The 13,619-nt window shown below is 38.3% G+C and overlaps 1 protein-coding gene across 1 annotated transcript in view; it reads left to right on the top strand.

Moving 5' to 3' along the window:
- cd109 (CD109 molecule) overlaps positions 1-13,619 on the top strand; it is a 31,621-nt gene that overhangs the window by 11,402 nt on the left and 6,600 nt on the right. Inside the window, exons 8-26 of the mRNA XM_035679198.1 lie at positions 245-370; positions 850-889; positions 1,042-1,123; positions 1,237-1,330; positions 1,536-1,671; positions 2,528-2,637; positions 3,070-3,351; positions 3,809-3,910; positions 4,089-4,151; positions 4,574-4,747; positions 4,975-5,127; positions 6,203-6,295; positions 7,873-7,942; positions 8,034-8,154; positions 8,404-8,518; positions 8,668-8,781; positions 10,147-10,365; positions 11,028-11,169; positions 13,270-13,446. Coding sequence (XP_035535091.1) covers positions 245-370; positions 850-889; positions 1,042-1,123; positions 1,237-1,330; positions 1,536-1,671; positions 2,528-2,637; positions 3,070-3,351; positions 3,809-3,910; positions 4,089-4,151; positions 4,574-4,747; positions 4,975-5,127; positions 6,203-6,295; positions 7,873-7,942; positions 8,034-8,154; positions 8,404-8,518; positions 8,668-8,781; positions 10,147-10,365; positions 11,028-11,169; positions 13,270-13,446 — 2,413 coding nt within the window. The remainder of the gene's footprint in view (positions 1-244; positions 371-849; positions 890-1,041; positions 1,124-1,236; positions 1,331-1,535; positions 1,672-2,527; positions 2,638-3,069; positions 3,352-3,808; positions 3,911-4,088; positions 4,152-4,573; positions 4,748-4,974; positions 5,128-6,202; positions 6,296-7,872; positions 7,943-8,033; positions 8,155-8,403; positions 8,519-8,667; positions 8,782-10,146; positions 10,366-11,027; positions 11,170-13,269; positions 13,447-13,619) is intronic.

Genomic DNA, 13,619 nt, shown 5'->3' with positions numbered 1-13,619 from the left:
ACTGAGCTCATAAATCAACTGAGAGGTCGACTCATTTCTGCATAAGGCTGCATGGTATCAGTTTTTACTGTAGCCAATGGAGCTGCACCCTGCTGGTCATTACACAGAATCCCTTTTTATTATTTCTGCCCCCTGCCCCTTAAGTCTGCCACTTTTTCCCACAAAACATCACAATAGAAAATGCTGCAGCTTTATCCTCACTTATGTAGCATCATGTCATTTCTCCATGTTCTACCTGATCCAGAGTCCAAGGGGAAACCTGCTCAGACAGTGGCTGGATGAAGACAGCGTCCTTGGGGTTGTGTCCAAAGAGTTTCAGCTGTCTGACAATCCACCTCTGGGTGAATGGACCATCGTCACTACAGTCGATGTAAGTCTGTTACATGGCACCCAGTCCTCTAAGTGTACCTTACTAGGCTTTCATAAGGACTGTACAAACCAATCTCAGAATTTCTTAGATACAAACGTGGATGAACTAAATGTGTTTACAGGATAATATTCATTACAAGGTGTCAGTTCAATTTACTTGTCCTATTGCCGGATTCTTTCACTTCCTTTTTTTTACAAAATTAAAGTGTAAGTACACACCTCAATTCTGCGATTCCCCAACCTTCTCTGAGCAGCTGGAGGACAGCTGAGAGAAACCCAGAAAACATTTTATCCATAAAATATGATCCAGTTTCACCAAAATCACTGACATAGTTGGTGGGTAAATGGTGCAAGTGGGAGTGACAGAGGCCCCTGTCACCTCATTACAACTCAGGGTAACATCAAAATTATTTTGAAGGTAGACAAGTTACATAATGTTGTTTTAAATCAAAAGGTTTTATTGTTTTGTCTGTTTTTCAGAGTGTTTCGAGTGAGAAGCATTTTAATGTGGCTCATTATGGTATGTACATTTTCTCTGACCTATATAATGAAATCTGGATGATGTGTCATTACAATCTTTGTCATATATGTAAACATCCTCTGAAATAATAACATCTTCCAGCACTTGTGTCACTGAACTTTAATATCCATTCATTGTGTCTGTGGTTGCAGTGCTTCCAAAGTTTGAAGTGGTGATAAATGTTCCGGATGTAATTTATCATGAGGACACTCTGTGGGGCTCCGTCACAGCAAAGTGAGGACCTTTGTTTCACTTTGAATTCTTTAATTTACATGTTTGTTAATTAATAATCTTGCTTGTGAATAAAATTTGAGGATTATTTCAGATTATTGTGTTTTCACCCTTAGGTACTTGTACGGCAAACCTGTTCAGGGACACATGAATATAACGTTCTTGCATCATTTTCATGGTATTGAAGATGCTTATGATGAAGATAGCGAGGTGTGTCATTATATTTAAACGTATACAATATTTAATAAACTTCACAATATTTGGGGTGTTTTGGACTGTTGGTCAGCTAAAATAAGGAATTTGAAGACATCACATTGCCATCTTGTAAATGCAGATGGACATGTAGCATTATTTTTATTTTATTTTTTTTTGGTGAATGAATAACCTTAATGACATCACTGTTGCTTTGGTTTAGATTGACGGCACTGCAGATTTTCAGTTTGAAGTTCCTGACTACCACCCAATGAGCAAAAGAGCTTTAGAAATGGTTTCCTATGACGAATTTGATGATTTTCTAACGATTGTGGTTCATGTGACTGAAGACCTCACAGGTAATCCTGCACTTATTTATGGGACTATGTATTGATAAATAAGTCTTATTCCAGTACATTGTTTCACTGGGAAGGATGTATAGATGACAATCAAAACTCATAAACAATTGTATTTCAAAATAGTCAGCGAGGACACTGAGGTCAGTAATGTTTCTGGGAATTTAGGGAGATTTTAGGATTTTTTTATGATGTGGATATTTTACAGGTTGATTCCAGTACTGTTTACCTTAGATATATTTATATAAAATGTTCTGTATTTTAAAATTACATTTGAACTGTAATTGTATCCTTGTCGATGTGAACAAAGCTAGGATTCAACGTTTAAGGCCTGGTCACGCCTCTTGGATGACCCTATGGTAGATAAAACATAATATATTATAAATTGTCCTCTACAGTGCTGTTCCAATAGACAAAATGGATGAAAAAGTGCCCTCTAGGGTACTAATCTTACCCCTGTCTAAGTTGTGCCACTGTTCCTGCAAATGCAGTCAAGTTAGGTTCAATTGTATATACATAATTACAATTCTTACTTAAACAGCTGCAAGAAAAAGCAGGCTTCATAGTCAATATAAACATTTGTATGTACATATAATCGGCCTCAGTAAGAGATATTGTTTTTTTAAATTTGGTCAAGTAGTGTGCTCTTTCCAGGTGATTCCATACGCGCAGTAAAGTCACTGCAGCAAATATTATCAATATGTAAGCAGAAAAACCAAAAACTAGTCATGACAGTACAGAGGAAACAGATGATTTTGAGGCCTGGAGTTGTTCTATATGTGCAGTTTATTTATTTATAAAATATTACTGATGTTGCACGATCTTTAATTAATTGTGGATACTTCTTCTCATCTTTCAGGCCTCACATATAAGAGTACAGCAAAGGTGTCTTTGGCAAAGTTCAGATATAAAGTTTCCTTCGACTGCTATCCCAAAATATTAAGGCCCTCTCTGAATTTTACTGCCAGGGTAAGGAAAATATATCTTTTGTAGAATTTAAATCTAATTTGTTTACTTCTACTTTCTCCATTTCCTTTTCTTATTACAGACAGTTTACTAATTTAGTAAAATTATTTTAGTTGTGTTGGTACAATGGGGGCAAATTAGCTATTTGCTCACCTAGGCACATTTATTAATGTTTTCACAATGCAAATGTTGATGTATGTGCACTATTATAATGAGTGACACTTTCATTCACTTTTTGCCAGCCTGTTGATGACACCTTTTAATAATAACTAGTCAAGGTGTTACTTTCACATTCATGATTTTACACATACATCTGAAGACAAGAGCCTCTTACTGCACATTGTGAAATGTTCACAATAGATTTTACACATGGCTCTATATTTCTAAGGATTCAATTTAAAAAGCATATTGTTAATAGCTTTCTTGGTTTTACAGCTGAAAATATCTACATACAATAATAAGCCACTGTCACAAGATGATCCGCTAAGGACTGCTCAAGTGTCAGTGATGCAGCGAAAGCAAAGTCCGTGGAGTTGGAAAATGGACGGGGAGGAACAAATGGTGCCTCATCGATCAAACATGTCGGGCCCTTCGGCAAATGTGCGTCCCTATCCAGAAGAGATACCACCTGAAGATATGGAGTTTCCTGTTCCTGCAGATGGAATAATACCCCTCAACATCCAGCTCATGAATGAAACTGAAACACTCACAATTGATGTAAGATGACATTTTTATCACCTTAAAACATGCCCTTTATCCTGACTGCAGACTCAGTCTAACAATGTATTGAGTCTTCACAGTAAAAAGAACAAAATTAATGTGTTTTTGTCAGTAACACCAAAAAGTTTTGTTTATCTACAACAAAACTCCACAGGGCACCTTCAAGTTAGAACATATAACTGTAACACCAGGTAATCAATATTACAGGACTCAGGACAGAGTGCGTCAGAGCGTGATGGTAAATTTGAATTATTAGAGGACCTGAACCTCATCGCGGTAGGAAAAAGATGTTTTTCTAACACAAAGATGTTAATGTTAGCGTTCATGTTAAAGTCCACGGACGAACTGTGACTTTTAAGTCTGCTGCAGATGCCAAAAAGATTATCTAGCAGCAGGAGAGAACAAAGACTGTTCCACAACTTTATCTAGTTATTGTTTGTTTGTCTGTTTTTAGGCTTCTTTTGAGGACAGCCACAACACTCTACAACTCTATAGAAGCTACACATCCCCCAGTCACTCCTACCTACAGATTCAGAAACCCCCTGGACCTTTGAAGGTAATATGATATAATATGAGGAACATGAGGAATTTCAGATTAAAGTCTGGTAGCATCATGGAAAATACTGTTGGTCAAACAGGATGTACATTTATTTCATGATGTACTTACACTATTAAATACAAACACTACAAACAAATAATTATTGATGTTTTATCACAACCTTCTCTTCCTTCAGGTTGGTTCACCTCTCCAGCTGCACATTGAAAGCAATTTCCCAATGACTGAGATTCACTACATAGTGAGTATCACATTGTAACAACTGATTTACATTTTATGGAATTTATCAGGGCATTCATTTAAAACAACTTAGTGTAACTATAGAATAAACTTGAATTTCTCACATTGATCTATAAAATAAAACAATAAAATACAAATATAATCCAAACAATTATTTATTTTATCTTTGCACTACTATTTGTTTCTAAGATTTTACTCTTGCAGTTTTTTGTGTTTTCTGCAGCACTTTAACTTAATCTTTAGTGGTACAGAGCTAAAATTCTATAGCAATAAAGTTTGTCATGTACAACTTTATAAAGTCATAATCCTGTCAACTTTTTTGGATTATGTCTGCCCCCTAGTGGCCAAAAAAATCTATGAATTTATTTTAGAGTAGAAAATCTAAAAGAATTAAGAACAAACATCTGTTTACTCTGTGTGAAGGTGAAGTCCAGAGGTCTGGTGGTTTCTGCAGGGAAAAGCTCTGATGTTCTAGCTTTGGTCCCAAAAATCACCTGGGCTCCTATGGCCTGCATCATCATCTACTGCGTGCATCCCGATGGAGAAATTGTCAACGACGTGATTCAGCTACCCATCACCCAAACTTCACAAAACCAGGTGATTTTTTTTTTTTACATTTTTTCTGAATTAAAGACGACTGTGAAGTAGAGCGGGATCATGGTAATCTTCATTGTTAAACAACCACCATTGCTCCCGTATGCATAATATGTTTCTATCTGATAATTTACTATCTGATAAATTACATTAGTTAGGCACTAGTGGTGTACACTGGTATAACTGTGTATGTTATGATGGTATATGACTGACTGGCCTGTGATTGGTAGGTGTCTCTGAGCTGGAGCAACACTAAGAGGAAGCCAGCCGACCAGGTCACACTGAAGGTCGCAGTGGCGGAGCCCGCCTCTCTGGTCGGGATCCTGGTGGTCGACAAGGCAACGCAGTGGGCGGGATCACACAATGACCTCAACAAGGAGATGGTTAGAAAAAACATCAGAGCATCAGAAAAAACTCACATCCCGAGCTTTACTAAATGAAATACAGCCTCACAGAGCTCCTGGCAGGCTGTAGACTCTTAGTTTTTCAATGTGAGCACCACAAAAAAGATATTTAAAAACCTGCACATATACACCAAAACTAACTTCATGCATGGGCGCCTAGTTATCTAGTCTGAGGAGTCTAAGATTAATGACAGGCAGAAATATGGTAGGAACATTTTCACACCTGAAAGTGCCATTTCCTGCAATAGAGCTCAGTTTAAAGCCTATTGCCCTGTTATATATTAAAACAATTGTTTTTCATTGTGTTCTTTACTTTCAGCTGTGAGTAACAGTTTTGAATTCATCAGAGTCATTCATAACACCATCAAACATCACATCATTTTTAATAAATGAATGGGCTGCAACTCCTTTGCTTGCTCCATTGTTTAGGTGCCTTTGTCTGCATGGATAGATATCACTAAAAGCAAGTGACCCAGTTTAGTCTTTTGTACTATTGTGTGAACTGACCCTTTTAATCCTGAGCTATTATATTTGCTATTATGGGATTCAGACATAACTTGTTAACTGAGTGTATTATTTGTTTGTTCTTACTAAACCCCGCAAGTGAAGCAGCTCGCTGTGACTTCAGGCTGACCCCTGAAATCTTAAAGCCTTGAGTCACTGGTTTCCTGTTTTGTAAAGACAGTTGTTTGTCTTATAACTTTCTTTGTCGTTTACAACAGATCATTCTGTACACGATGAATACCAGAAGCTCCCCAGGGTCGTGTCCAATTTAATATTTTTCAACAGAAAGAGTTGTCTGGCTATATGTCCACCGCCCTTACACCCATATTTCTCCGGGTATAACGTCCCCTGCAAGTACTGTGAAACCCAATCTGCAGCCCCCCACCCCAGTATCAGTTCAGTGTGAACTGAGGCACCATGAACTGTTTTATCCCAGCTTGGTCAAACAGGTTTTAAACAATAAGTGTTCTTTTTGTGTTATGGTCTGTTTTGTTGGTCTTTGTGGGCTGCAACAGTAGCGACTTTGAGGATGTTGGTTTTGCTTTCACAGGTGCTGAAGGAAATGGGGGAGTACGACGTTTCCATGGACAACGCCTACATGTCTGACATGTTGAGGAAGGGAGATCCGTACTCTGTCTTCAAGGTTAGCGTCCCCAGAGAAACATCACATGTTTGTTCTCTCACTACAGTATTGTGTTGACTCCTGTTTACTCAGGAAGGACAGTCTCCAATGCTTGTTCAGGATTACTGTTCTTGATTATATTTAATTATAATTACTCTTGTATACATTCTCTGCCATACATTGTCACTGATACAAAGAAACATTTGTTATTTCTTTGTAGACATGATTAAGAAACTACGATGGCTAACAAGTCTTCTAAATCAAACAAAATACATATAAGGACATCGATTTGTCAGCACCTTCCAAAACAGTGACAAATATACCATACTAAAATTAAAATTATTTTCTGATCTAACACCATGATGGTAGGCACACGTTCAGTGAAAGATGGTCACGATTAAAAGAAACCAACGCTAATTCTTGGTAGAAAACTGGAAGCGACCAGTGTTCTTCAACGACAAGAAAGAAACAATCAAGTGCTACTAGTACTACTACTTAACAGTATACTACTTAACTACTACTTCACTACTTCACAGCTCAGCAGTAGTTATGACTGGGCTGGGTATAACTCTTGATGCTTTCGTAGTACAGACCAAAATGTGTCCACAGGATTGAGATTTAAAACTGTCCAGTGTCAGAAGTTACCTGGTCAGTATTGTTTACATATTCTTTGTTTAAACAGAACTTAGCAATTTTTAAAGTATTTTATTTGGGCTTGTATTTAGACATTAAACACTAATGTTTTGATTGTTTGGCATATTTAAGGTATATATATATAAAAGTATAAAAGGTATTTTAGATAAACATTGTTCTCAAACTAACGGTAATACTGAAAAGAGTATTGTTCTGTCATATTCAGGTATCGTATTAGCACATTTTACATCTGACAATAAAAACCCAGTTTGGGTTTTTCATCAAGAAAAGCCTTCAGTGTTTTTCTTTGCTCTTCTTTCAATAAAGAAATACTCTCCAGCTCTGATATAACTGATGCTAGCTAAGCTCTTTAGGAGCCACCATTGCTGTTTTTGAACAAATAGTGACCTCTCACTGTGTCACACCTAGTGTTAAACCAGTTCCTCAGAGGACGCTGATTCATCCAAACAATGATGGTTTGGAAACAAGCACATAGCTTGAAGCCTGGCAAGATGGATTCTTAAAATTCAGTGAGGGAATTCATTGAATGATGTGGTGGCAGAGGAAATCAACAGCAGACACAAGATATTCCAGCAAAAAGACTTTTATTAAATGTAATAAAAGCCGAGTTAATTCTGCAGAAAAAACAGAACATTTAGTAGAACGGTTATTTTTGTACAGTACTAATACATCACCAATCCTTAATCCTCTGTCCTGACAATGGTGAGATATATCTAGTTTTCTGGAACATAACAGGACACATTAACTTGTTTCTGACAGCCACAGTTTTGAGCCGCATACTCAGATGTCACAGTGTTCTTTGGCCGGTACATGCAGACATTATGCAACGCTGTTGTGCAAAAGGACACAGAGTTTAACTATAGAAGCCTTCCAATCATTGTGTCACTAGTCCTTCATGAGCTTTCCATCCAAATGTGTATTTTCATGTGTGTTTCTTTGTGCAGACCTGTGATCTTGTAGCGTTGACTGATGCCAGTTTACACATGATGGAACAGCCACTGAATCCCATATTTCGTAAGTTTTAAAAATCAACCTTGATCAAAAGTTTGCCTTTCACAGTCACATTTTCTTATGCTAATATAACTGACACTCATGTTCTAAACAGCAGGGGAGGGAATACATCTCTTTTCTGACCTAGACAGTCCCCAGGAGTGGGAGCAAGAACAGGAGCCACGAGAGCGCTGGAACTTTCCAGAGACCTGGATATGGATGGATACCAACACAGGGTAAAGCTTCAGAAACATAACATTGTAGAATACCTAAAACGTTATTTCCTAGCGCTGATTAAAACACATGTCTATCCAAAAGAAAAGACTGTAATGTACATATAATGTAAATAAAGTATTTCTTATTCTGATTCTGATATATCTAATGTATGGCTAATATATTCTGTTTTTGATGCAATAAACAAAGGTGTTAGGTAAATACAGTGCATTATTTCATATCTTTTTTTTAATCTTTTTTTTCTGCAGGAGTTCAAACTCAGCAGACATAACTCTGACTGTCCCAGACAGCATCACAACCTGGACAGCCACCGCCTTCGTCATATCTGAGAACCTGGGCCTGGGCATCATAGAGAGTCCTGTAGAGGTATCTACAATCCTTTGATGCCTCCCTGGAAAAAAGGCTAAATAATACTAAGAACACCTTGAGGAACCTTCTTAGACATATTTTTTTTTCTGTTTTTGTATTGATGACCTGATGAGACAGTATAAAGTTTCCATGTGATCTTCCTGCAGCTCACAGTGTTCCAGGATTTCTTCCTGTCCGTGAATCTGCCGGCCTACGTCATCCGAGGAGAGGAGCTGCTGCTGGAAGTCGTTCTGTTTAACTACCTCACACAGGGCCTGGAGGTCAGTCTGCGTCTCCTCACATTTTTTATAGATTCTTTTATAGATAGAATTGTGTTTTCATTGTATTGCATATAAAATTGATATAAAAAAAATGGAAAAAATCAATCAAAATAAAAAAAAATAGAATCTTGTAGGGTGGGTTATATTATATTTTTTATATCATGACACTGAGCTTGGAGTGAGGGGGATGGAGGGCTCCCGGTCCGGCAGTTCAAAATCCCTGTATAGGTGGAACATGTTACTGAATGTTAAGTACTGTGATTGGATGTTTCTTACTAATAAATGGGAGCCGTAGCTGACTTCTGTCTTTCAGTTGTTATGTAAGCAACTCGTATCTTCAACTTTTTTTTCTAATACAGTTACTCATCTTCTGTAGTAATCCGAAGTCCAACCAAGTCTCTGACTGTCAGTTGCAATCTGCAACTTCACTGCTAGATGGCATTAAATCCTATAAACTTCTGATCTGAATTGGGGGTCTAAGGACAGAAGATTACATATACTGTAGATTATAAAGCCCATTGAGGCAAATTTGGGATTTGCCCCTGGGCCAGCAGTTACTGATAAATAGGAGTCATAACTGACTTTAGTCCTTCAGTTTTCATGCAGTTACTCATTTACTGTAGTGATCAACCAAGTCTTCAAGTGCTCCAGCTGTCGGCCTCCTAGAAATTGAACAGAACTTTTGCTTCCACGACCACTTTGCCAGCCACCTATATATTACTATAGTGATGAGTTATCACGCCGGAAAAAAGTACATAAAAACTTCTCCTTAAGCACTTGGATAGCTAATTGGTTGCAATCTGCGACTCTGAAGGGGACTTTGAAGGGGTTTTGGGGGAAGCTTTTCCTGATCTATATCGAGGACAGAAGATGACATATATTGTACAGATTGTGAAGCTCATTGATTTGTGATATTGGGCTTAACAAATAAAACCTGACTGACTTTGTTATAAAATACACAAAAACTGTTGAACTACAGCTTCAACTCCAGTGTCTTGAAAATCATGGTGTACGTCACAGGAATAAATAATGTTGATGTTGATGTCTGACAGTGGGATACATGTCACTGTGTACCAACAGTAGAATACAGCAGGTGTTGGATTACAAGTGCTGAATGTGGTTCACAGGTTCGCTGGGTGTTTTAGGCATCAGGTTGCCAAAATCTAATGTGTCATCAGTGGATTTAACACCTCATACATATAATCACTCAACACATAAAAGCTGCATAAAAGAGCTCATTGAACCCTTAGAGAGCCATTGTTCTTGCAGTTACGACAATATCCTTGTTGTGTGTCCTCCCACAATCTTTGTATTGTCTGACCTCTGTTTAATGTGATCTGGGTGGATTCTTTCTGTCTTTGTTAGGTCATGGTTGTTGTTGCACAAAGTGACACCTACGAGTTTGTCTACCCGGACAATGATGAGATCCCCATGCCCAGTGTTCGACGTGTGTCTGTGGGGAGTCAAAGCGGAGCGTCCATCCTCTTTCCCATTAGGCCGGTGGTCCTCGGAGAAATCCCCATCTCTGTGAAAGCCATGTCGTCTGCGGCGTCTGACCGCATCCTCAGGACGGTGCTCGTCAAGGTGCTGTGAGAAAAACGGGACTGGGGAGGTTTAGATAATGAGGTTGCAATGGAAGACTAGACAAATAAGAGGAATTTATGAACATCTGAGTCAGGGTTAGGGATAATAGGGTTAGGGTTAGATTTTTTAATACACAGAAATAAACATACAGATAAGAACAAGGACGAAACTTAACTTAAACTCGGGGCTAATAAATTACATGGTATTGGAATGGTGCACAGGTGTGTACTAGCTGATGCCCGATCCCACATTTTAGGCAGTATCGGAAGAACTCTACAATTCTTCAGTAAATATGATTGAAGTTTTTCTTTTTTAAGTTATAAAATTTTGTTTGTTTTGTTTTTCCCAAGATGTTAATCATATTGTGGGGGTGGTGCTGATCAGAGGTTTCTGACTGAAAGTTAAAGAGGAGTCAGACGTTCAGCATCTTGCTTAACAAAACATCAGTGAGAGTTGAACCTGTCAGATTGTGTTTATTAGAGCATCTGTCAACCTGCTGCAGCTCCAAAACAAACACAGTGTCTCAGACAGGAAACTCTTCTAATCTAGCCGACCTTCATCTTCTATTCCAAAAAAGTGTTGATCTTGTTTTACATCTCTGCCTTTCCCAGAATTATTACTCACTAGGTTTGTTTGTGTGTTGTGTGTTCATATTTCTGCAGGCCGAAGGACTCGAGCAGTCGTTCTCCGCCTCGCTGCTGTTTGAGGTTTCTCCCTCACGGCCAAGCCTTTCCAGAGATGTGATGTTCACCTTCCCGGCAGATGTTGTGGAGGGCAGCGAGAGGGTTTCGGTGACAGCTGTCGGTATGTAAATGCACCGAACACAACAGTCACAACCTGCTGTGAAACAAAACAAGATCACCTGGTCTGGGCTGATTCCTTGTGAAACAACCAAACATCATTGATTCCTAATAGGATTAACTGTGTGTTCAATAAACACAACACATAATCAGTGTTGCTTGGTCTGGTACATGCCCTATTTTTTCATCTCAATTAAATATATCAAACATTTAAATTGTGCACATACAATATGACTTTAATTTAGATTTTGGCCTGATTATAATATAATAATAATAATTCACTTCATATTTTTAGAGTTACAAGGTGCTCCACAAAATACAAACATACAATATGTCCAAAGATAGCATATTATACCCAAAATAACCCATAAAATGAAATTAAATAGAAATTTCAACAAACCTAAAATGAAAAAATACAAAAAAAACAACATGTCGGCATTATGAAATATCATACAAATACCACATATTATGAATATATGTTTTCATTCGTGTTTAATCACCTTAAAATAAGAATCATTGCGTGTAGCCGTCCATGGAGTCCGCTATGTTGAACCGCCATGTTTCTACAGTAGCCCACAATGGACAAACCAAACACTGCCTCTAAAACAGGGCCTTTTGTTTTATGAGTTTCGCAGCCACCGTAGATTCTCATTAGCTGGTGAAGTAATTCGGCAATGTAACGTTAGCCAACTTACACTTGAGATAGTATTTTTCTAGCGATAACGTTAGCGTGCAGGCAAGGTAAGTTTACTTGGAGGACAATTATTTCCCAGTTTCTCTCAGTTACACTCCATTTGTTTCTGCAGTTTTTCTGCCAAATTGATCGAGAGAGATAGATTTAATTTACTGTCTTGATGTGGTTTTGTTTCATTACAAAATTGCAACACAAACCCGCAGTGTGTCTCACATATGGACTCTATGTTTCAAACATTGGACTCGAGTGTTCTAGAAAACATGGATTAAAATAACCAGAGGTAGTTTCTTCATGTTTTTGAGTCCCTTGAACACATATGTTCAAACAGCAAACTGTGTAGGAAGTTAAACTGTTGCTTTTCCATGTAACAAAGTGCAGACGCAACACAAGCTGCAACACACTGAGATCATACTTTCCTGTCCATTCCAGGTGTTACCCATAGAAGATATTTATAACAACAGTGAGAACCAGCATTGTAGAGATGTTAAAGGTTAAGTGTCGGTTAAGTGAAACTTGTGAGGAAGCAGCTGGCTGTAGTTTGTCATGTCATGAGTGGAAACATCACTTCACACACACAGTTTGCATGTGACATTTCAAAGATGACATCAGCTACCTGATGAACATACTAATGTAAAAATATGGAGGAAAAGTTACATGGCACCAGTTTTCAAAAATTAAACTTACCAAACCAGAAAATATACTGCTGTAGAGACGCACTGCAGTCTCACACTCATTTATGATGAGACTTTTGGTAAGTCTCCCAAATGCCACGACAAACACACAGAGGACTTTTCTAATGAGATAAAAATGACTCATCAAATATAGCTTCAAAATATGACGGTAAAGATGTCCCTGTAATTAGACTTTTAAAATAAAGCTTGCGTGGTTAACGTGTTGCAGTTTGGTTAGGTTTAGCCACAAATACCACTTCCTTGTGTTTAGGAAAAGATTGTAAGTTACGTAATGTTACGTATCTGATGTAATTTAAAGGTCCAGTGTTTCACATTTAGGCAGATCACTTTGTAGTCCGCCATGTTTCTACAGTAGCCCAGAACAAACCAAACACTAACCCTAGACGGGACACTCACTTTTTCCATAAGGTTTTGCAGCCACAGTAGTTTCTCCTGCTCACTTCACAGCCCGTTCTCATTCTTATTAAATAGGCAGACGTGAGTGAGTAGGTGTTCAGTTAGTTGCAATCTGCAACTTCACCGCTAGATGCCACTAACCTACACACTGGTCCAATTTGTAAGTTAACTTATAAGATAAATAAAGACTACAGAAGACATTTGGTGATATTTGATTTGACGAACTGTAAAAGCAGAATATGGAAAATGAGGTCTTAGGTTGGACTCCTCTCCCTGATCTTACTCATTTTGTATAATTTGTCTGGTTTCCATGGTGATAAAGGTGACATCCTGGGTCCGTCCATCAGCGGCCTGGACTCTCTCATCCAGATGCCTTATGGTTGTGGTGAACAGAACATGATCAACTTCGCACCAAACATCTACGTCCTCCAGTATCTGAGTGCTACGGGGCAGGCTAACCAGGACACCACAGACACAGCCACAGCCTACATGATGAAGGGTAAAACAAGGATGTGGATTATGGCACATTAACATATTTCTAACTCAGAACCAGCTCTGAGGAGATCACTGGCACTACTTACCATCAACATTTGTGTTCAATTTTGAGTCAATGAGAGGGTCCTTTAGTGGGTTGTATTTTTTGGAAGTCCAAAGTACATCTGGCTGAAGCCC

Source organism: Morone saxatilis, unplaced genomic scaffold (genome assembly GCF_004916995.1).
Source record: "Morone saxatilis isolate NCDOM2014 unplaced genomic scaffold, NCSU_SB_2.0 Contig7, whole genome shotgun sequence".
NCBI classification, from domain to species: Eukaryota; Metazoa; Chordata; class Actinopteri; family Moronidae; genus Morone; species Morone saxatilis.
This window is presented reverse-complemented; position numbering and strand designations above follow the sequence as displayed.